At 43.1% G+C, this 21,512-nt stretch overlaps 2 protein-coding genes across 2 annotated transcripts in view; one reads left to right on the forward strand and one right to left on the reverse strand.

Moving 5' to 3' along the window:
* mcf2l2 (MCF.2 cell line derived transforming sequence-like 2) overlaps positions 1-21,512 on the forward strand; it is a gene marked incomplete at both ends in the record, with an annotated part of 142,994 nt that overhangs the window by 72,909 nt on the left and 48,573 nt on the right. Inside the window, one exon of the mRNA XM_080732614.1 lies at positions 403-491. Coding sequence (XP_080588740.1) covers positions 403-491 — 89 coding nt within the window. The remainder of the gene's footprint in view (positions 1-402; positions 492-21,512) is intronic.
* On the reverse strand, positions 8,756-10,646 carry LOC308299274 (lactosylceramide 1,3-N-acetyl-beta-D-glucosaminyltransferase A-like; the record flags this gene model as incomplete). Its single annotated transcript, XM_080743017.1, has 1 exon — positions 8,756-10,646. The coding sequence occupies exon 1, from the start codon at positions 9,962-9,964 to the stop codon at positions 8,756-8,758; it is 1,209 nt and encodes a 402-aa protein (XP_080599143.1). The 5' UTR covers positions 9,965-10,646.

Raw genomic sequence — 21,512 nt, forward strand, 5'->3', positions numbered from 1 at the left:
AGATCTACAAGCTCACAACGCCTCAAGCTGCGAGGCGTTGTGAGCTTGTAGATCAGCTATTTTTTGGCACAGAGGTTTGGTGTAGAGTGAAAAGAAGAGCAGACTATTGTAGGTATCGACAGTTCAAGTCGTTAAAATATGAAAATACACATTAATCCAACCTACACTGACGGTAGTGCTGTCAAGTCAAAACTGTTTAAGAAAGAATCCATGTACATCTGCAACACAATTTTATACGATATGTAGTGGGGGTCCCTGCTTCATCTCTCAGAGCTAAGGGGTCCTTGGCCTGAAAACGTTGAAGACCCCTGGTGTATAATAGTGGTAGGTTAAACCCAGGAGTATTGGCCTCCCCAACTCTTGTGAGGATCACTATATTTTTGTATCACTTTTGTACCACAGATTGAGGTAATGCATGAGGCAAGCCAAGGAGGCTCCACCCATGTGGTGCTGTCTAACGAGACGGAAGAGGTGCTGTCCAACAGACGCAGGTAAGAACACAACCCAGGCCTGTGTGTCCTGGATGAACGCTGCCATGCATCATGATGTCACTGTTGTGGGCTGGAAACCTTGTTGCGTGTCCAAAAATATACATACTTTTCAGGAAATGGAAAGTAGAACAATGGATCCACTGTCATTGTTAGAGTCACAAATACTTGATTATGCTTTATGCTTTAGGTTAGATATTTATAGAAAGCTACAGACAGACTTAACCGCTTTCACTTTCAAAATGTGTCAAGAATAGTGAATGTAGCAGATTTACATGCTTACAACGTGTTGACACATTGCGAGCTTGTAGACTCACAGAGTAGTAGAGCTTAAATTGACATAAAAAACATTGAAATTGAAACATGGAGATACAAGGTTTCTGCCCAATAAGATCAATATGGGAACTGATCATATTGATCTAATTAGATGTCAGCAAAATACAACAGAATAAGTCTGGAAAGCTGATACTGATATCGTCGTTGTCCGGTGGAAACCTCATATCTCCAAGTTTCAAATTTGTACGTTCTTTCGAAAAGTAAAGCCCAGCTTCATCATACAAGGCTGTCGCACAAAAGTAGTGAAAACAGCAGATCTACAAGCACACAACGCCTCGCACCATAAATCATTTTTAAACGTATGAATCCAAAACAAACGGTTTTGGACATACAAGGTTTTCACCCGACAACGACGATATGCTCATGTGTAACATGAGAATATTTCTAAGCGTTAAAACACGTGACTTTGTGGGCGACATGCAGTAAGTACAGTAAGACAGGTGTTTGGGTTTCACTATCATTATAATATCAGTTACCTCTGCTAACACCTCATAGGATTGGCTGTGATGGACAACCTTCAGACACAGGTGCTGTAACTGTTTGCACCTGGGTGTCTAAGTAGGCTACATACATACTCTGTACATACTGTACATCAGTGTGGAATTTAGCCATATCTATTTTATTTATTGTTGTATTCTGCATATGGGCTACTGGTTGGGGCAAAACAGCATGAATAGTCATAGAATTAATTGATGGCTCCAGGGGCGGCTCCAGGGGCCCTGGTGAAGGCTTAGCACCCCCTAAGTCCACCCCACAATCCCAATGCTGATGAAAAAATATTGAAGGAATAAATAAATAAAATATACATGAATATGTGAAAGACAATTGACTGGCTGCCTTCTATGTAAACCATACTATAAAATCATACTTTTTATGCTGGAAAGCATCTTCAGCCTCACAAAAACCCTATCCGATCACCTGCAGTCCTCAGATTTGGAGTTGGAAACTGCCAATGATCTGGTCTGTTCAGTTATCCGTACCCTGTAAGTGAGAGAATCTCATTTGTCATATTAGTATTATTAATTATTCTTTGTTGACTAAATTAATTGGCCCCTGCTCTAAAAAAGCCAGCTCCCCCACAGCCCCCCCAGTCACAATTCTCTGGAGCCGCCACTGGATGGCTCTAAGACTGAAGGGCTGCAAAACACTTCATCATTTAACCTCACAAGTTAGCTATATGGTAGATAAAGAACACCTAATGTTAGCTATATGGTAGATAAAGAACACCTAATGTTAGCTATATGGTAGATAAAGAACACCTAATGTTTAACAAGAGGCCTGAGTTTTCAATCAGAAACCTTTGCTCAAATAAAGGGTGGTCTGGAGGCTCAATGGGCTAAAGTACATACAGTTCTTATGACATCATGGGCCTAGCCCCTGTGGCTCTCTATGCCCCCTCTGCTGTTGTGTCACTATTGTATACAAGAAAAATCACACTCGTGTGAACTGAGCGGTGGTGTGTATGTGTGTGTGTGTGTGTGTGTGTGTGTGTGTGTGTGTGTGTGTGTGTGTGTGTGTGTGTGTGTGTGTGCAACAGCGCCCCTCCCTTAACATGTGTGGTCAGAAAAGGTTACTGCAGGCTACGGACACGGAGACAGACAGACATACCCACACACACGGCCACGTATAGGAGCGTTGTGACCACCGCTCAAAAACTGCACAGGGATATTTAACACTGCTCTCTGATCTTACTCTCTCTGCTGGGGTAGCTTCAGAACAGATTTGGGTTGTACTGTACACTGCAGTGGTTCACAATTTATTTTGTTCGAGACCTAAAAGAGACATTTCATGTTTTCCTGGCCGGGGACCGAAACTATAGTGACAATAGCCGATATAAACGCTCACATTTTGAAAATGTATGAAATGCTGTTTTTTTTTTTACAATTGATTTCATACTGCCCTCCTAATACATGAGGAGGCAGTTTTTTTATTACTTTTTTCATTTATTAAAAAAAAGAGAAAAATGTCCATGAATCAAACATGGTTAATCTGGAGCTTGAAGTTACAATGGGTTTGTATAAGAAGGGGGCTTCTCTGATAATATTAATATCAAATATCTAAATAGTGAATCTAGCAAATTAAAAAATGACCCGGGTGCTCCCAAAAGCCTGAGTAGACAATTACCCAAAGTTTTTTTTAAGTGAAATATCCCTTTAATTTCTGAAAATGTTTTTTTACGTTTTAAAAATGTTTTGAAATACATTTATAAAAAGGGATATTTATTCATGACCCATTGGTTAACATTGGTATAGCCTGCTGTAGAGTTAAGGAATACAGAGGAAACAGAATAAAAGATAGGGAGGTAATAAAAGATATCTGCATTGAACTGAAATGAGAATCAGCTATTGTACTCTCTGAGTAACTTGAGGCAACATCAAAACAGAGACCACGTCCGGGGTTGGGGTAATTTCATGTTGGGTTTATATGGTTTATGCCTCTTGAGGTTTAGATGTAGGCACAAAAGACCACATCTGTGTGTGTGTGTGTGTGTGTGTGTGTGTGTGTGTGTGTGTGTGTGTGTGTGTGTGTGTGTGTGTGTGTGTGTGTGTGTGTGTGTGTGTGTGTGTGTGTGTGTGTGTGTGTGTGTGTGTGTGTGCGCGCGTGCGTGCGCACGCGTGCGTGTGTGGTTTATATGGTTTATGCCTCTTGAGGTTTAGATGTAGGCACAAAAGACCACATCTGTGTGTGTGTGTGTGTGTGTGTGTGTGTGTGTGTGTGTGTGTGTGTGTGTGTGTGTGTGTGCGTGCGTGCGTGCGTGCGTGCGCACGTGCGTGCGCACGTGTGTGCGTGCGTGTCAGTGCAAAAATATTTTCTTTTCTATTTAAATTTAAAGAAAGACCAAGAAAATAATACCAAATAACATATTTGAACTTGAAACACACTAAAAGATGAGAATTTACCGTAAGTCTTGCACTTGAAATAGCCCCTCAGTGATTTCAGAGTAGTATATTTTGATATCTACCAGTTCACATGTACAGTACACTGAATATTCTTAAGAGGCATACTGTAGGTCTACACATATTTTGCATAGCTTTAATTAAATTGAATTCGTGGCAAGTGGCCAGTAGTGAAATGTTTCCACGCGAGCACCAACAACTGGGACACGCCAGGAGTAAACAAATTCCTCATAAGGTCATGATGGTAGACGAGCTGGCCTGGTGCTGGTGATTTGGACTGTCTCAGCATTCTTTATCCGACCACAGAAATAAGTGGATATAAGTGGATACAGCAGAGAAACCGTGAATCACAGACAGAAAGGGGGTTTTGAAGGGACTCGGGGTGGAGAAAAGAATAAAGAGGTGGTGGGAGGAAGAGAGACAGACTGGGGCAGAGAAAGCACAAAGATAGGGAGCAGGCGATGAGAACAATAGCGGAGACGAGGCGATGGAAATGCATTTTTGACAGCCCTCACAGGCCAAATCCTCCCCAAAGATGATTCTAGTGTGTAACCGCCAGGCATTATGGAGTACCTCAGACACACGGTTGTACTCTAGTCACTGCTGGCAGGAGAGAAAAATAAACTGTGAAAGAAAATAATCTGAAATATCTGGGCAATATACTGTTTACTTGGTGCATCTTTGATGCAATCTTCAAAATAAAATCTGCAAGCTCACAATGCGTCAGTACGACACAGTAGCCGCGTTTACATGGACAGTTGGACACGCCTTTCTTCCACTCTGATTAAAATAAACCTGATTGAAGGTTTTGGATTAAGTGTTTACATGTGGTGAGATCAATCTGATCTGTTTTTTGATCGGGTTGTAAAAAGGTCTACTCTAGACCAACCCTCTGCATCTGATTAGAATTTAAATCTGGTTGGTTTTGATCTGATTTATTTGGTGTATACATAGAGAATTTTAATCAGATTTATGTTAAATCTTGTTTCAACCCGATTAAAATTGTCCATGTAAAACGGAGCTATTGTATAACTTTAGGATTAGGGTTAAAAAGTACCCCAAAATTATATAAAATTGCCATCCTAAAATGTTGATGTCCTCACAAGTATGGGAATACAAGTATGGGAATACTGGGGGTGGGGTGGGGGGGGGGGGGGGGCTACTAGTCACATTAGAATTCACTGGCAGATTCTTGGAGGGCAGGAAATGGTTTGGGACAGAGAGTCTGATAAAGATGAAAGGAAGCAGAGGGAAACGGTGGTTTTCAACTGGCTTTGCATTTGGGAATGTAATTTACCTCAGCCGTGAGATTGCAGCCCAAATCAGATAATTCTGCGTTTGTGCCAATAAAAGAGCGGTAACTGAGGAAATAATCACTGAGACTTCCAGTCCCTTCTCACACACACACACACACACACACACACACACACACACACACACACACACACACACACACACACACACACACACACACACACACACACACACACACACACACACACACACATGGAAGATGCAACCCATCCCACTGAAAATGCTAATAACGCTTGCAAGGTTTATCCGTGAGTTATGTACAGAATTCACAATCGAATCGACAAGGAATTCTTTGATCTGTCTGCTTTTGCCTGCGTTGATAGTGATTGACTCAGTTTGAGCTTTTCTGAAGTACTGTAGTTCAAATGGGAAAAAAAGAAAGAAATGTGTTTTTTTGAAAGTGTCTTCAAGTATCAAGTCCCCTACAACCTTGTGTTCCTATTTTAGGCATGTCATTAGCGCCAACATTTTCAAAAATTGTGAAAATGGCAGATACAAGCTCACAATGCGACACGTTGTGAGCTTCTAGACTGGCTATCTTTTGCTGTGAAATACCGCCTTGTCACAATGTATATAATTAGACTTAAGTGTTTAAATTAACACAGTGGATTTTATGATAAACTGTTAATACTCGAGTAAGAGCTATTCTCCATTGAAGTATTTTTCCGTTCCACATGTGAAATTGGTGTCAGTCAAAACCACATGGCCCTGGCTTCTATAAACCTGTCTCTCTGGGAGCAGTTGAAAGCGTTTCCCATCATCTGGCATCATTTAACCCATGAAGTCATGCCGGATGTGGGCATTGCTCAGACTGGTTTAAGTCCCAACAGGAAGTGTCTGCTACCGTTGCTGCTGGCAGCAAATGAATTTTGGCACCAAATTCTGGGCCCTGGGTACAAGGATTCACTTCAATTATTTTGTGCTTTAACTATTGAAAAATAGCAGATATACAAGCTCACAGCGCAGCACCGAGTGCCGCGCTGCAAGCTTGTAGATCTGCTATTTTTTAAAGAATCGTGAAAAGTCTTTGAATATCTCAAATCCTTCGGAGGTTTTTGGAAAAACCTATGTTTCTATGTCAGTGGTGCTCAAACTTTTTCACGTGAAGGACCCCCAAAATGATATGTATTTGGCCACAGACCCCCATCTCAAAATATTTAGTTCCAGGGACCCCCCAGAAGCAAAATTTGAGTTACAAATGTTCACTTAAAAATACATATATTCAAAGATTTGCACACATTTTCACGACTTTTTCAAAAATAGCAGATCGTGCCACGCTGCAAGCTTGTATTTCTGCTATTTTTCAATAGCTAAAGTATATAAAATAATGAAGGACCCTCCACCTTGGGCCCTAGTAACTCAGTCCCACTCCCCCCCCCCTGTGACGCCCCTGTCTGCTGGAGAACTCAGAGCTCAGCGGGACATCACCTTCAGCGTTTATCAGCTCTCCAAGTGGTTTTAAGACCACCCACATGGACATGTCAGCAGTGCAGGACTGCAAGCTGAAGAATAGTCGGCCTCTCTCTGTAGCAAATTACCTCTGAATGTGTTCAAAAGTTGCGACTTAATTCCCTTAAAAAGAGAGAAAATATCCTAGAAATGAAACAATGACTCCATCTCTCCAGACGTGTTCCATTACCCTGTGGTTGCCCTGTCTGCTTCACCACAGCAGTGATCATTACTGAGGAATCTCTCTGCACACGCTGAGGTTTATTGCAAGAGTGCACCCTGGATGTTGAGCTGTATAGTCTGGAACCCATGATGTAGTGGCATTCTAATCCTGAACAAAAAATGACTGCAGACAGTTAAACATAAATAGATGTATTTGGCTCCTGATTACGACTGTCAGGTCGCAAGTTACTATGAAAAGCTCCACCGGCTGTCTGTCTTTCCGTCTGTCTGTCTGTCTGTCTGTCTGTCTGTCTGTCTGTCTGTCTGTCTGTCTGTCTGTCTGTCTGTCCGTCATGTCACACTTTTGCCCTACTCTTATCTCTGGCACCGTTGCCCCTATCCATGCCAAACTTTGCACACACACACACACTCCTTGGATGGCAACTCACAACCTCCACCCCTCATTTCTCACATGGCCCTCTTCTAGCGCCACCATCAGGCCGATTTGCTAAACAAAAACATTTTTGGCCTAAAATCACGCAAAACGGTACACAGTATCTCTAAAGTCATGTCATCAACATGGATCTGTCCCATTTCCCATATTCCCTCCTGAATGGCTACGATTTCCTTCTAAAGTTTGTGTATGCGACCGTCGCTTATCTCCCGATTAGGGAGTCTTACTGGTAAAAGGTGTACGTGTCGCTAGGCGATGTGGATCTATTTTATTTACAGCATAGCTCTATCGATATTGTAATAAACATATCATATTGTGACAATAACATTTGTGTACAAAATTAAAGTTGTACCATGTAACTTTTTTTATAAAACAAATCTTAAAATTGTCCTAACTGTTAAATCGCTAAAGTTTTAGAACACCCACTCCGTTATTTTCAGCTTCTGAAGCCTTCTCTTTATATGTTTTCTATGATCCTGGCCGTGGACCGGATTTCGCGCCAAAATGACGTAATCTGCATCATCTGTATACGTTGTGTATACGTTGCCCAATCACATCGCCGATCATGCACACATGGTACACTACCGGCCAATCACAGCTTATCTGCTCTGGTCTCCAGGAAGCGCCTCCGCTTGGCTACAGTGTTTACCATGGTGAAGGATTTTAACCTCTTAATCCACAAATCCTGGCCAGAAAATTACGTTCTACCATGCGTTCTACCCCTCCACGGATTACTATCGGTCGCGGTGGTTTGCGGCGCCGCTCCGGTGGTCCGCGGCGGTGGTCCGCGACGACTCCGGCCGAAAAACGGCCGAAAAAAGCAATACCGCTACTGACCACTAGTTGAACGCAGTATAGCTTTAAGTATTCTACCTATCAATTCATTTATTTAGCAGTTGGCACTTAAAACAAGTGATACGTAGTGAACGTTTGTGTAAATTGCCCTACCTGGCAGACAAGTAGGCTGATGTAACCTAAACGGAACAGGCTTAACGGATCTACTCCACAGAAACAAATAGAGGTTTCCACGCATGAGTGAAGAACAGGCAGGTGCTTTTGTGTGCTTGACAAAATGGCTTTAGTCTTTATTGCAACAGGGCAAACACACAACACCAGCAGCAAACATTGAGCTATAGCAGAGGGGGGGAAAGAAAAAATGCATTCTATATATTTTTTGGCTCAGTTGATTGTGTCTGTGCGTGAGTATTATTATTATTATTTTGTCAGCTTGTGTTTGTTTGATTGTGTGCAGTGTATCACATATGTAAAGGCCTCAAATGGCCTTCAAACGAGTATTAAAAGGTTCTAATTGAAAAATCCACTCCAGTGAGCCATGGCAGTTTTTTTCTCTCTCTGTGTTCCAAGGCCTTTTCAGTTTAGCGATTTTGCCCGTCAATCATCGCCTCTGCTCCACCCCCACTGGTGGAGAAAGATGGGAGGTGAGGGGCTGGGAGGAGAGGGGGTGGGATTAAAGGGACTCTGACATCAAAGACGGCGGGGGGCAATCGTTTCTCTTAGAAAACTCCAGACCACAGAAAAGCCAATGGATGTTCAAAGTTCAGTTGTTTGGGGTGTAATTGAGTTCAGGAAATATTTAAAAAAAGAAAATACATTTGATGTCATGAGACCTTAATCAGTCCCAAACAACAATCCATTCATCTGAAAGCTGCCATACAAGAATAGGTGTTTTGGTAGTATGGCCGGCATAGCAGCATCACTCTCACTGCTGTGCAGTAGGCATTATTAATGAACCCAGAGGACAGGCCACGGACTACGGGATCCGTCGCTTCCCGCCACAGCTTGCGTATATCCGTGGCATGTCCATGTGACGTGATCATGCGATTGTAGATGCATTTGTGGTAAGGGGCCTTGCCCTCCCCTGAAATGTACACATGTTCCTCTGGGTAGACCCCCATGGCGTTGGCACATATCCCCATGAAGACGTCGTCTATGTACATGGAGGAGTTGAGAAGCAGGGTAGCCTGGTAGATCTTAGCAGCCACGTCCCCTGACACCACGTACCCAGCGCCAGCCGTGTAGTCTGGGTAAGAGGGCCAGGGGTACAACTGATAGGGAACATGATATTTGCTGTCTTTGCGGCGATTGGGAGGGGCTCCCCGGTGTACGTGCCCCACCCATAGGCCTTTGGCCCCTGCCTCTGTCTCAAGGAGACCCCGCAGGTACTTGACCAGATTGGGCATGTGTACGAAAATGTCATCGTCCGCCGTCATGAAAAAGCGAGCGTGGCGGCAGTATTTGTGGGTCCAGTGGAACTGGAGGATCAGTTTGGTGGTCAGGTTGTGGAAAGTGTCTGCAAAGTCCTGCTGAATCAAATCTCCATAGATCTGATCCTCCCGGGTGAGAGCCCTCTGGACCGCGGCTCTGCGTCCTGCGTCCGGGTGCACACCCAGGGCAAACACCACCCTCACGCTCTCCCCTGCGTCCCGCCAGACGTACGTCTCGTTGCCCCACGTGTCCCTGATGGCCTGGCGCCGCTCAAAGCTCTCTGGCGAGGACTTCACAAACAGAACCAAGAGCACGTCGTCCCAACGGCGTCCGCTGCCCCGGGTCCCACATTTGTCCGCGTGGTTAATGAGGTAAGGATAGCTCACAGTCACCGGCCCGTCGCCCTCCATCGCAGGGCCGGCGTCTCCATGCCGATGGTGCAGGTGGGGGTTAATGGCGAGGGATGTGTTGATGAAGTCGTAGCTGTTGATCAGGTAGCGGTAGGTGTAAGACCGCACGTGGCTGACCACGTGGTGGTCCAGCTGTTCCCAGCACACCATCACCACGCACAGCAGCAGGCCGGTGGTCAGCAGCTGCACGCACTGACACTTACGGATGCGGCGGAAGTTAATGAACATGACTGCTAAAACTAATGAGCCACAGGCGCTGTTGCGATTGCCTGCCCTCTCCTGTTCGTCCTTTCTCTCTGTTGGGGAGAACTAAATAGATCTAAATAGCTTGGAGTGCTCGTAGCACGTTATCCAAGCTCCGCTGGTCAGGGCGGTTTACCTCCTCAATGAGGTTAGTAACTAGCTGACAGTATTGAGTGAGTCTGTGAGGTGTGGATCCTCTATGAAGTCGTCCGATCTCTCTTAGCTGCAATATTGATATCCGTCGTTGATAATACTCTGGAACTCCTCAATCTGTTGCTGGCTCAGCCTTATATAGTGGTGAATTACTTATCGCCAAGGACGACCCTAGAGCGTAGCCGTTTCATATCCATCATTCATACGTGCATACTATAAAATGTCCGTATTGGGACATCTCCGTAACACTCTCCTTCTCGTCAGCTTTCTTGTTGTAAAGTATATATATTCTTTCAGTCTGCTCTGCTTCTCCTAACAACTATGTCCTTACTTTATCTTCTTCTTGCCTAGCTTATATATTTCCTCTCATATATGTTCCTGTTCACTGTATTTTCTATCTAGTCTCTCGCCTCCCTCCCTACTTCATCCTCCTGTCATTAGGTGGTGTTTGTTCTGTTGTTGTCAAGTCCAGTAGGCCTTAGTCAGACCTTCCAGCAGACGTATGGCTCCGTTGCTGAGCTTCCTCCACTCTGTCAGTGGCAGTCTTAATTCCCTCATAGTGATTGGGACTGGAGTGAAGGTGCACCGGTGGGGTGGGGTGGGGTGGGGAGGAAACCCCAAACCCAACTCGTACTCGTTCTCGTTCAGTTGAAAAACGTCATCATCGCCCTGCCGCTACTCTTCCTCCTTCTCCCTCATAGAACCAGTTTACAGTACTTCCCAGAACTCTCTCTCTGCTTCTGTATTTTCTCTCTCTGTCCTCCTCCACTCCTTCCCCCCTCTGATCAGTGTGTTGCTTGAGCTTGCATGGTGTAATTCCTCATTGGATCTGTGGAAGACAGAAAAACATTGAGAATTATTGCGACCGTCAGGTTGCAGTTACCATCAAAATCTCCACGGGCTGTCAGTCTGTCTGTCTGTCTGTATGTCTGTCATTCAGTCACGTCAAGTCACACTTTTCCCCCTACTCATATCTCTGCCACCATTGCCCCTATCCATGCCAAACTTTGCACACACACTCCTTGCCTGCCAAACCACAACCTCGTGTGTGGTTTGCCCCTCATTTCTCACATGGCCCTCTTCTAGCGCCACCATGAGGCTGATTCTTGCAAAACACATTTTTGGACACTGTTCCTACAGATTTTGCCCTAAAAATCACACAAAGCGGTACACAGTATGTCTACAGTAATGTCATCAACATGGATCTGTCCCATTTAGCGCCACCATCAAGCCGAAGCAGTACACAGTATGTCTACAGTCATATTTGTGTATACATGTGACCTGACAGACGCTTATCTCCCGATTAGGGAGTCTTACTGGTACACTGTATGGGTTGATTATATATATTTTGGTTAAATGTTTTAAAGTGGAATAGCACTCTAATACCTTAACGTCATTGCTATAGTAAGCACAGATAAAGGTTTGTCTCTGTCAAACCATACATACCGGTACCTATCATGGTCTATGAGATCAGATCTGTTTCTTCTCCACAACAACAGAAACAGGAAAAGGTGAACATGCAGGGCATGGACAGTAAATTAACTTAGGGACTCCTAAAGTAGACCTAATGTATTCTAACAACTCACAGAGAAGAAACTGTTGAGGAACTATTCAAACTATTCCACTCTGAAAGTCAACTGAGGGCAAGCAATGGCTTGTACTGTAACTGTGGTCCTGTGTAATTGGTAGAGGGTGACCCGTCACATTGCTACTGTCTACTTTTAGTTTAATGTGTCAACAGTGGACAGCAGGACATGATGTCTGATCATGCTGACTTTCCTGAAATAGCCCTCTGTGTTAGATTGTCGTCAGACCAGATAGGCAAAGAAATGCCCCCCCTCCCAGGGGAAATAAAGCTGCTATCTGCCCCATTTGGAGCTGCGTGAGTCTGTTCATCAACGATAAGCTATCTGTTCAAATGTTCAGAAACCACACCACGTGTGGTTTCTCTCTCACACGCTCTCTCACACCCATACAAAGACGTTGCCAAAGTTTTTAATACCGTGAAATATTGAAAAGAAACAAATGAAAGCGCATTCGGAAAATACAGAATTCCTGTGGTTTAATCCATTGCATTTTTATTTATTTATTCCTGCTGACAATTCCCACCCAAAGTTTGAGCAGTTCATGATCGATATCAACTATTTCTCTTTTTGTGAAGGCAGATTTTAAGAGGTGCCACTCGTCTTAGTCCCGCCCTTAGTGGTTACAAAATAGTGTTATGTATACAGCTGACTTGGGCCCTTTCCCAGACCCTGTGCTTCCTCCAGTCTGTCAGATTTTTGATTTAAGCTAGCAACAGTTTAGCCAGTTGTAGAGTGCTGACCACACACACTAAGATGCCTCATGAGCCATGTAACTAGTGGTCTAATAAATAGCCAGTGGAAGACTTTCAATTATGTATTTTACTGTATAACATTGAGTTTACAGGGTTTTTTTCTCTATGTACTCATTCAGCAGATACTCAGTAACACTTCTGAAAACGTACATTTAGCCCATCTTCTCCCCCTAAAATATGAACCTGTTGTAGGTAAACTTAAGGTCTGTGTTTAGAATCAGCAGTTTTATCATAATTGTGTATTCCAATAAAAAATGTCCAAGAGGTCCCAGTTTGTGTTCCAGGGTTGCCATATTTATGCCTCATCACAGCAATATGTTGCTCATCTAAACAGATGTCTAAGCTAACAAAACATTATATTAAATTAGTCTTTAGGGCAAGGCATTCGATTGCAGGCCAGAACACAATAAATAGATAATTTAACATGAAAATGCAACAAACCAACTTATACATAACCAGTAAGACTCCCTAATCGGGAGATAAGCGACCGTTGGTCGCTTATCTCCACAAATAGGCCAAAAGTTTGTTTTACCAATTATTACACTCTATGTGAACATTTACATCAACAAATCCCAAGTACTATGCAGAACGACCCATTTCAAGTTTTTAATGTACAACAATATTTAGAAAATAGGTCTACAAGCTGACAGTCCTCGTCCCTTATATTCCCATAGGTTATATGGAGATCTCAGTGTTTGTCAGTCCTTGTTCATTTATGCCCATATATGGACATCTCTATATCTACTGTAACAGTCCTTGTCCCTTTATGCCCATATATGGAGATCTCTTAACTGTAAGTCCTTGTCCCTTTTATGCCCATATATGGATATTCCTGATGTCATCAGTATATGAACATATATGGGCTTTCTGATATGCCCATATATGGAGATCTCTTAACTGTAAGCCCTTGTCCCTTTTATGCCCATATATGGATATCCCTGATGTCATCCGTATATGCCCATATATGGGCTTTCTAATATGCCCATATATGGAGATCTCTGTATCTCCATATATGGGTATAAAAGGATACTTCAGGTCTGACATCAGGTTTGTTTATATTGGGTTGCTAGGTTTGACATCACAAACTCTATGGGCCATCTGACCTAGAAATCTATATTTGGGCATAGATGACTCATCGTGACCATCGTGAATTTGCCTTTTCAGGCCGGACCCCTCCACCCTGACGAGCACTAAGAGTTCAGGCATTACATTTTGTATAACACTGTTCTATTGTGAAAATAGTCGATCTACATGCTCACAACGTGTTGCGTTGCGAGGCGTTGTGAGCATGTACATCAGCTCTTATCACAATTTTGCCAATGTTTAATTTGTCATTTTAGAGATATTAAAAAGTCCTTAAATTGTCACTTTAGAAACTTTATGTTGTTTTGTTTACTGTTGAGTGAGAAAACAATGTTGCACATTAAGTTAATCATCTGGGGACCCCCCAAAATAATTTGGGGAACCCCCCTGGGGGCCCCGACCCACAGGTTGAGAACCACTGCTTTAGGGTTTGGATGTGAGAATAAAACAATATCACCAACCACAGTATCCTGTTATCCTGCTCTGGATATGCCACTCATAAAATATCCTATCAAGCATGTCCTGTGTTTGACTCAGTTTAAGGCTGGATTAATGTAAATGCCGACCCAGCGCAAAGCCTCATAATGGAGGGGCTTTTGCATGGCAGAAACCCTCACCATGAAAGTTGCTGATGTCTGTATAACATCACACAATGGGCTGAACACATTTTTCCACAGCATACTTTAACTGAACACGGGGGTTACCCAACAATGGGCCGCACTGACACGCTGTTAAGCCCCACCGAAGAGACCGTCCTGTGACTACAAACAGCATGAGACCATCCACTGTCATAGACTGCTCACTGTGTGAGCAGCCGTTGAATAGGCATGTGTTTGCCTGAGGTTTCTTAAATGATATTATCATGGGGAATACTGACGCATACATGTTGGCTGTTGGTGGTAAATTTGCTTATACTGTCCACATGTAGCAGAGTAGCCCTGCCTGAAAACCATAAAGTTCCCTTTTTTTTTTGGATAAGCGCCATATGCAGAAGACCTGAGTTCGAAACTATGTTGTTACATACTTACCTGTACGCACTATCAAGATTGCTATCATTTCTACTCGTACTGCATACGCATACACTCTCTCACACACACACACACACACACACACACACACACACACACACACACACACACACACACATGCACACACGCACGCATGCGCGCAAGCACACACACACACACACACACACACACACACACACACACACACACACACACACACACACACACACACACACATACAGTATACTGTACATACTGTATGGACAATAGATTTGTTGCTATTATAGTCTTACTGTTTCCTACCTTCCTTCTGTCTCCGTTTCATGTGACCTACTTGATTTATTGTGAATATACCCAAGGGCTTTTAGCTTAGAATGTTTTGTTATAGACACCAAAATAACAATATGCTCAGAATGAATTGTTGTGTTACATGCTATAAGCATGAGCAAAACACAAATTTAAATTAATTTAAATTCCAGGACCACATAAATGAGCTTTCCTCAACAAGTCACACTATGAATAAGCACCTCTATGTTGTTGATTTGAATGAAGAAGTGTTAGACTCAGGTGACCTGGGTAGAAAAAAATGCCCACTAAGATTAACCACTGACAGACCCTTTATTCTCTTTTGAATTCTAGTTTCTTGTCACTTAATTTAACTCAGACAGTGTACAAATGGACCACAGTGTTACATGTGTGCTCTGTTAGAGTTACACATGATAAATTAACAATGAGGATTGTATTGTGTACAGTATCTTGTCCCAGAAACCCCCTGTGAGAAGACTTATTTTTAGCTAGGGTTTTGTACAGAAGCTGCCTATATTTTAGAAAGAGAGAGAATCAAGGAAAAATGAAAACAATCAGGTCAATTAACCGATATGAATGCATTCATTAAAAAACAACAACATTAAATTCTAGTCAAATTCAACTATCCTTTAATAAACTCCACTCAGTCATTTGAATGGAGTTTAATAGTTGTTTCAATGAGTTAGCCGAAGTATGAGAATAGTTTGGCATGCCTTTGTAATGAAATATTTAAGGAATGTAGAATATCATGTATATGGTTAGAGGTTTACACAATCCACTGCCACTTCTGCTGTTATTTGTGGTCACTCAGTATTTGGATAAGGTGTGAACATGGATAAGGTGTAGTTCAATGTCAAGCAGAAGAGGAACTAGTTTTGTTTTAAAGCCATGCAACATGCTACACCACCCGATCTCAAGATTGGCTCATAAAGGAAATCAGGGGCGTCAATTGGGTATGGCAGGGGTATGCAGCTGCCATACCCTGGGTCCAGGGAGGAAAATAAGTTACTTTTAAATATAAATCCATGAAGGTCTCTTTGTCTATCTGCGCTGGTTATTATGTTGTTAAATAGTAAAAAATAACTACAAATGCAAAATGTAACCAAAATGCCACCATTAACAAGTCATTATAATTATATTCTCCACACTCGTATTCTCCCCATTTTGACAAAATGGTATATTCCCAGGTTCAGGTCAGCTGCACAGGTGCAATGCATTATTGTTAATTGTGGCACATTTACTAACATGCCAAGTTTAGCTGCACTTGAACAACCGTTCCAGGCTGCCATATCCAGCCCAAGAAACCTGTGTAAAAAACTGACAAAACTTGTTTGTCAAAAACTGACAAAACTGACAAAACTTGTTTCGCAGCGCGAGGCGTTGTGAGCATGTAGATCTGCTATTTTCACAATAGAACCGTGTTATCCAAAATGTAGGGCCTAATGCCTATTTTCCATGAGGACTCCAATCTTTGCCATACCCTAGCTTTTGCTGAACTGACGCCACTGAAGGAAATCACACTTAGTTTCTTTCTATTGTGTCAGAAAAGGACAGTTGATTCTTTGATACTGTTTATGTCGAGTGACTCGAGTCAGTCAGTTGACACTGTATCAACTGTGTTATGCAGTTAGGACTCAACACCCAGTGGATGTTGCGTGTTTCCCTTTCAGCAGGGCTGTATTTAGCAAGCACATGTGCAACGAAGTTAACATTTTTGCTTTCCAGGTGCTAAATTGTTGACGCTACCAGCCACTGCGCTAGACAAGCAAAACATTGTACCCTACCCGTGGTGGAAAAAGTATTCTTTTTTTTTTACTGAAGTATCAATAGCATACTGCAGTGTAGAAATACTCTGTTACAAGTAAAAGTCTGGAATTCAAAATGTACTTGAGTAAAATTACAGAAGTATTGGCATAAAAATATACTTAAAGTACAAAATGTTTGAAAATAGCAGATCTACAAGCTCACAGCATGTCGCGATGCGATGCGTTGTGGGTTAATGTATGTTTTATAATATAATCACTCATATATGCAGTAACTATAACTAAAGTTTTCAAATAATTGTAGTGGAGTAAAGTACAATATTTGCCTCTGAGATGTAGTGGGGTAGAAGTAAAAGTCTAGAAATGTGGAAATACTCAAGTACAAGTACAAGTACAAGTACAAGTACAAGTACAAGTACAAGTACTGTACCTCAAAATTGAACTTGAGTACAGTACTTAAGTAAATGTACTTAGTTACTTTACACCACTGCACTAGACAAGCAAAACACTGTAGGCTACCCTACCAACCAGTTAAAGAGTGGTGAAACAGCAAGTATAGCCAAGAGACCAAGAGATTGAATTTGCTGATTAGTTTCATGAAAGGGTGTTGTCCCTCTATCTCTCTCTCTTGCCCTGTTCTCTCTCTCCACTCATAGAGTCTGTGCTGAGTCTAGGGCTCTAGCTGACTTCGCCTTAGAGGCTCAGGCTGTAGCTGTAAAAGTTGTGTGAATTCTGCTGCTGGCTTGACAGCCGTTAGACAAGAGGCACAGTGTGGAGGGCTTGCTCACTGAGTATTTACCTGTCTGTGTTCATCATCCTCACACTACCTTCCCCTGTCCCCCTTTCCCTCGCTGCCGCCCAACTTTCACACACACACACACACACACACACACACACACACACACACACACGCACACGCACACACACACACACACACACACACACACACGCTTACCTACCAAGCTGCGTTCCATTCCATATGTTAGAAGGCAGTTATATACCCTGTTGAACACATCTCTTCTCTAAATGGTCACTGTGTCACTGTTTCAAGCTGATAATCCAAGCTTCTCCTCCTCTTCGACCATCTCTGTTTCCCTCAGCAGCACCAGGAAGAGGACAGCTATGTTTCCCCAACTGTTGCACTCTCTGTCCTGTCCTCTCTCTCTCTCTCTACTACCAAAGAGAGAGAGGGGGGGAGGAGGGGGGGGAGAGAGAGAGAGAGAGGGAGGTGACAATTGGGAGGAACCATTCTACTTGAGGGAGGATCTACCCGTTTACCTTGGCCTGCCTGTCAGTGTCAGCCCCACCTCCTCCATCTCTCCCTCCCTCCATTCCTCCCTCCATCCTACCCTTTCTATTCCCCTTCCTGTGCCTGGTCATCCAGCTAGTAGAGGAGAGGAGGGGAGGGGAGTGGTTGGCTTCTTCTGGGAAGTTTAAAGAGTCCGTCTCAGTAGTAGGAGGAAGGCTTTGGGATTTTCCACTGGGATAGTGATTAAAGACTCACTAACAGTACTTAGGCCTATTAAACCTAACAGGACAAACATAAAGTGAAGCGTGTCATTCATCCAGTCGCTCGAGCCTTCGGACACAGACAGAAGCCATTCAGAAGCCTATATCAGGGGAAAGACGTGTTAGGATTAAGTGGAAGGTTATTGTCATTTGGATGCAACAATATGATTCATAGTTTTAATAAGAGGAAAACATGAATCATTACGATTACATTTCGAAACTTTTTCTTGTGAGCAATCGTTTTTGCCAAGAGCAATAAACTGAGGGACTTTGGAATGTGTGTGCCATCTGAGCCACATCAGGTGCTACACACAACCTATGCAATAAAGTCATTAAAGCTGGCTGTTATCTGTGTGTGTGTGTGTGTGTGTGTGTGTGTGTGTGTGTGTGTGTGTGTGTGTGTGTGTGTGTGTGTGTGTGTGTGTGTGTGTGTGTGTGTGTGTGTGTGCGTGCGCGCACGCTCGCTTGTGTGTGTGTGATATCATGTGCCTGTTCATGTGTGCTGTGTGCATATGATTATATCTATATTTGACTGTGTCCACTTGGCATGTTGTGTGGCTGTAGCCTCACAAGCTATCTCTTCCACAATCTTGAAATGCTTCAGAGAGTCTGTAATTCAGTCGTCCACCAGAAAAGCTTATTCAGATTGGAAGGTAATCAACCAATCACAGCACAGTGTGCCAGGCATCCATGCCTATGTGGCAATGCCTAAGTGGGCCAGTAGGCCAGCGGGCGCCCCGCCACCCCATCTTTAAAGAGGTGGTGCCATAGTTTTGTATTTTTTCTGGTTTTCATGTGTCTAGGAGGTTGACAGTACTTCATTAGACCCCCTGGTGTGGTTGTTATGAGCAATTATGCTTTCTCTTTTTATTTGGGTTTTTAGCTGGAGGATGCCACCTGCTGGGTCAGACGTGGCGTTTCCAAAAACACTACTTATTACATCATAGAATCAACCCCTCCCCTAATTACCATTCACCCAACACATGTGGGTGTGGCTAACTTCAGCTGGGTCACCACCCACCATGACAACCACGCATACCAATGAACTGGTGGGTGTGACCACATAAAAACATAATTTTAACTCTTTCTGTACACTTTTTTGAAAAATTCTTTCTCCTAGTATAATCATAATAGTAGATAATCATGTTTTATAGAGGGGAAAATCATGGCACCCCATCTTTAAGGGTTTAAGTGGTTAAAATATTTTTGAATATCCATTTCTGCCCAGCAGCTAGCTACTGCTAGCTACATGTGGGCTTTGATTGGTTTGTTTTCCAGTAGGAACTACTGTATTTGCGTGACTGCATATGTAGGGGATACAGATTGATGTCCAGATATCTCCTTTTTACGGCAGGTGGCAAGCGGAAGCCTTTGAAACTTGCAGGAACCTGTGAGTCAGTTGAACTAGTGGCTGTGTGTGTATACCATACATAGTCAGGTGCTCACACAAAACTCGCCCACTGCTTCTGTGTACATTCTTGGCTATAACAAAGTTAGCAGGATGTGGTTCAGTTACAGTCTGATTGGTTGCCTCTCTCTCACACTTTGTCCCCCTCTACCCCTCTTTCTCTTAACTTCCTCCATATTTTTCCACCCTTGTCCCCTTGCTCTCATAACCTTTCCCTCTGATGCTTGCTTTCTCTCTTCCTCTCTCGCTCTGTCTCTCTGCTTTGGCAGTGTTGCTTTGTCAAATATCCAGGGCAGTCCATGACTTAATGTCGTAATCTAGCGGTCACAGTAACAGTAGACCAGTCGGTGGGAACTAGGCCAGTTAATGTTAATCTAAACTGAATCAGAATGAGAATTTGACAAACTGATGTTAAGAAAGTCATCATTCTCCTTGCGTGGAACATGTGGTGTCAAGATGCCAGTGCTGCACGCTTTCACACACGCATGTGATGAATGCTCTTAGAGGTTTATTTCACATTCCTAATGCCCACATAAAGACATGCAATGAAATCACTTGCAAATGCAATCATGTACAGTACCTACAGTAGAAGGCATGTATACTTACACACATTCTTGAACTACTGTATAGGCACACACATGCACACACACACACACACACACACACACACACACACACACACACACACACACACACACACACACACACACACACACACACACACACATACACACACACACACACACACACACACACACTATAGATAAAATGGTCTTTTATTACCAAATCATTTTATACACTTTACACAAGGGGTAATGAATGGGTGCACCTCCACCACATGCACACACACACACACACACACACACACACACACACACACACACACACACACACACACACACACACACACACACACACACACACACACACACACACACACACACACCTTCATACAGGCCAGACCAGACCCTGTGTAATAATCTATATTCTCCATCTTTTTCGTGTGGAACTGTATTGACAGATGGCTGTTCCTATGGGAGCATCCGATGCGTTTGATTTGAGCTTTATTGACCTATAAAATGATGGCGTACCTCAAACAAGCTCTCAGCACATCCCTGTGGGCTCGTGATGGCACATAAAGCTCAGAACCTCTGAACTCATACAAATGGCCACATTAAAAGGACCATTAACATCTGGAAATGTTTGCGTTGACCAGGATGTGTGTTTTATGACTTCACACAGGTCTCCCCCCCCAGTTTGGAAGGTAATGTATTGTAAATTAAATGCATGCCATGTTATACAAAGCACCTTACAAGTAGGCTACTGTTAGTCTGTTCATGCTTGTAGAATGAATGCTTCAAGAGGAAATTAAACCACCAACACTTTTTAGTGTGTTAATGGCATGCTCTTCACTCACAACATTGAACAACACAGGATGTGTGTGTGTTCCTGTTTGTTTTAAGGTCTCATTTTTGAACAGAACCTGTGGCTACATGGATATTAATCCAGGGACATTGGACATTAGAAGCCCCCCTTTTTTAATAAATTACATACTTTACTTGAGTTACTTAACAACATTACTGTAAATCTTTAAGAAAGATTTAAGCAAGTGTTCCTATACAGAGGAAGTGGGAGTAATAAACAAGATTATTTAGAGAAGCAACATCTCAACTCACAACAGGGCCGACAGCCCCTAAAAAGACAAAGTCCAGCTTTCCACTTGACTACCATCACGTTTCATTAGTCAGCTATGTTGGGAAAGTGTATGAAGGGATCGCAAGGGATTCCCTTCTGGACAACAAATTTTCCACAATTTCCAACATGGTTGGCACTGCTCTATTCCACAGTACAGTATGCAATGCTAGCTCTCGAGGGCGGATTCACACTGCAATCCGTTTGATTAGAACTGATTCTGAAAACGGTTGCTGGTTCACGCTGGCCAGCATTCACATTGGCAGACCTTCTG

This window comes from Nannobrachium achirus (assembly GCF_963921795.1).
Source record: "Nannobrachium achirus genome assembly, chromosome: 1".
In the NCBI taxonomy this organism is placed as follows: domain Eukaryota; kingdom Metazoa; phylum Chordata; class Actinopteri; order Myctophiformes; family Myctophidae; genus Nannobrachium; species Nannobrachium achirus.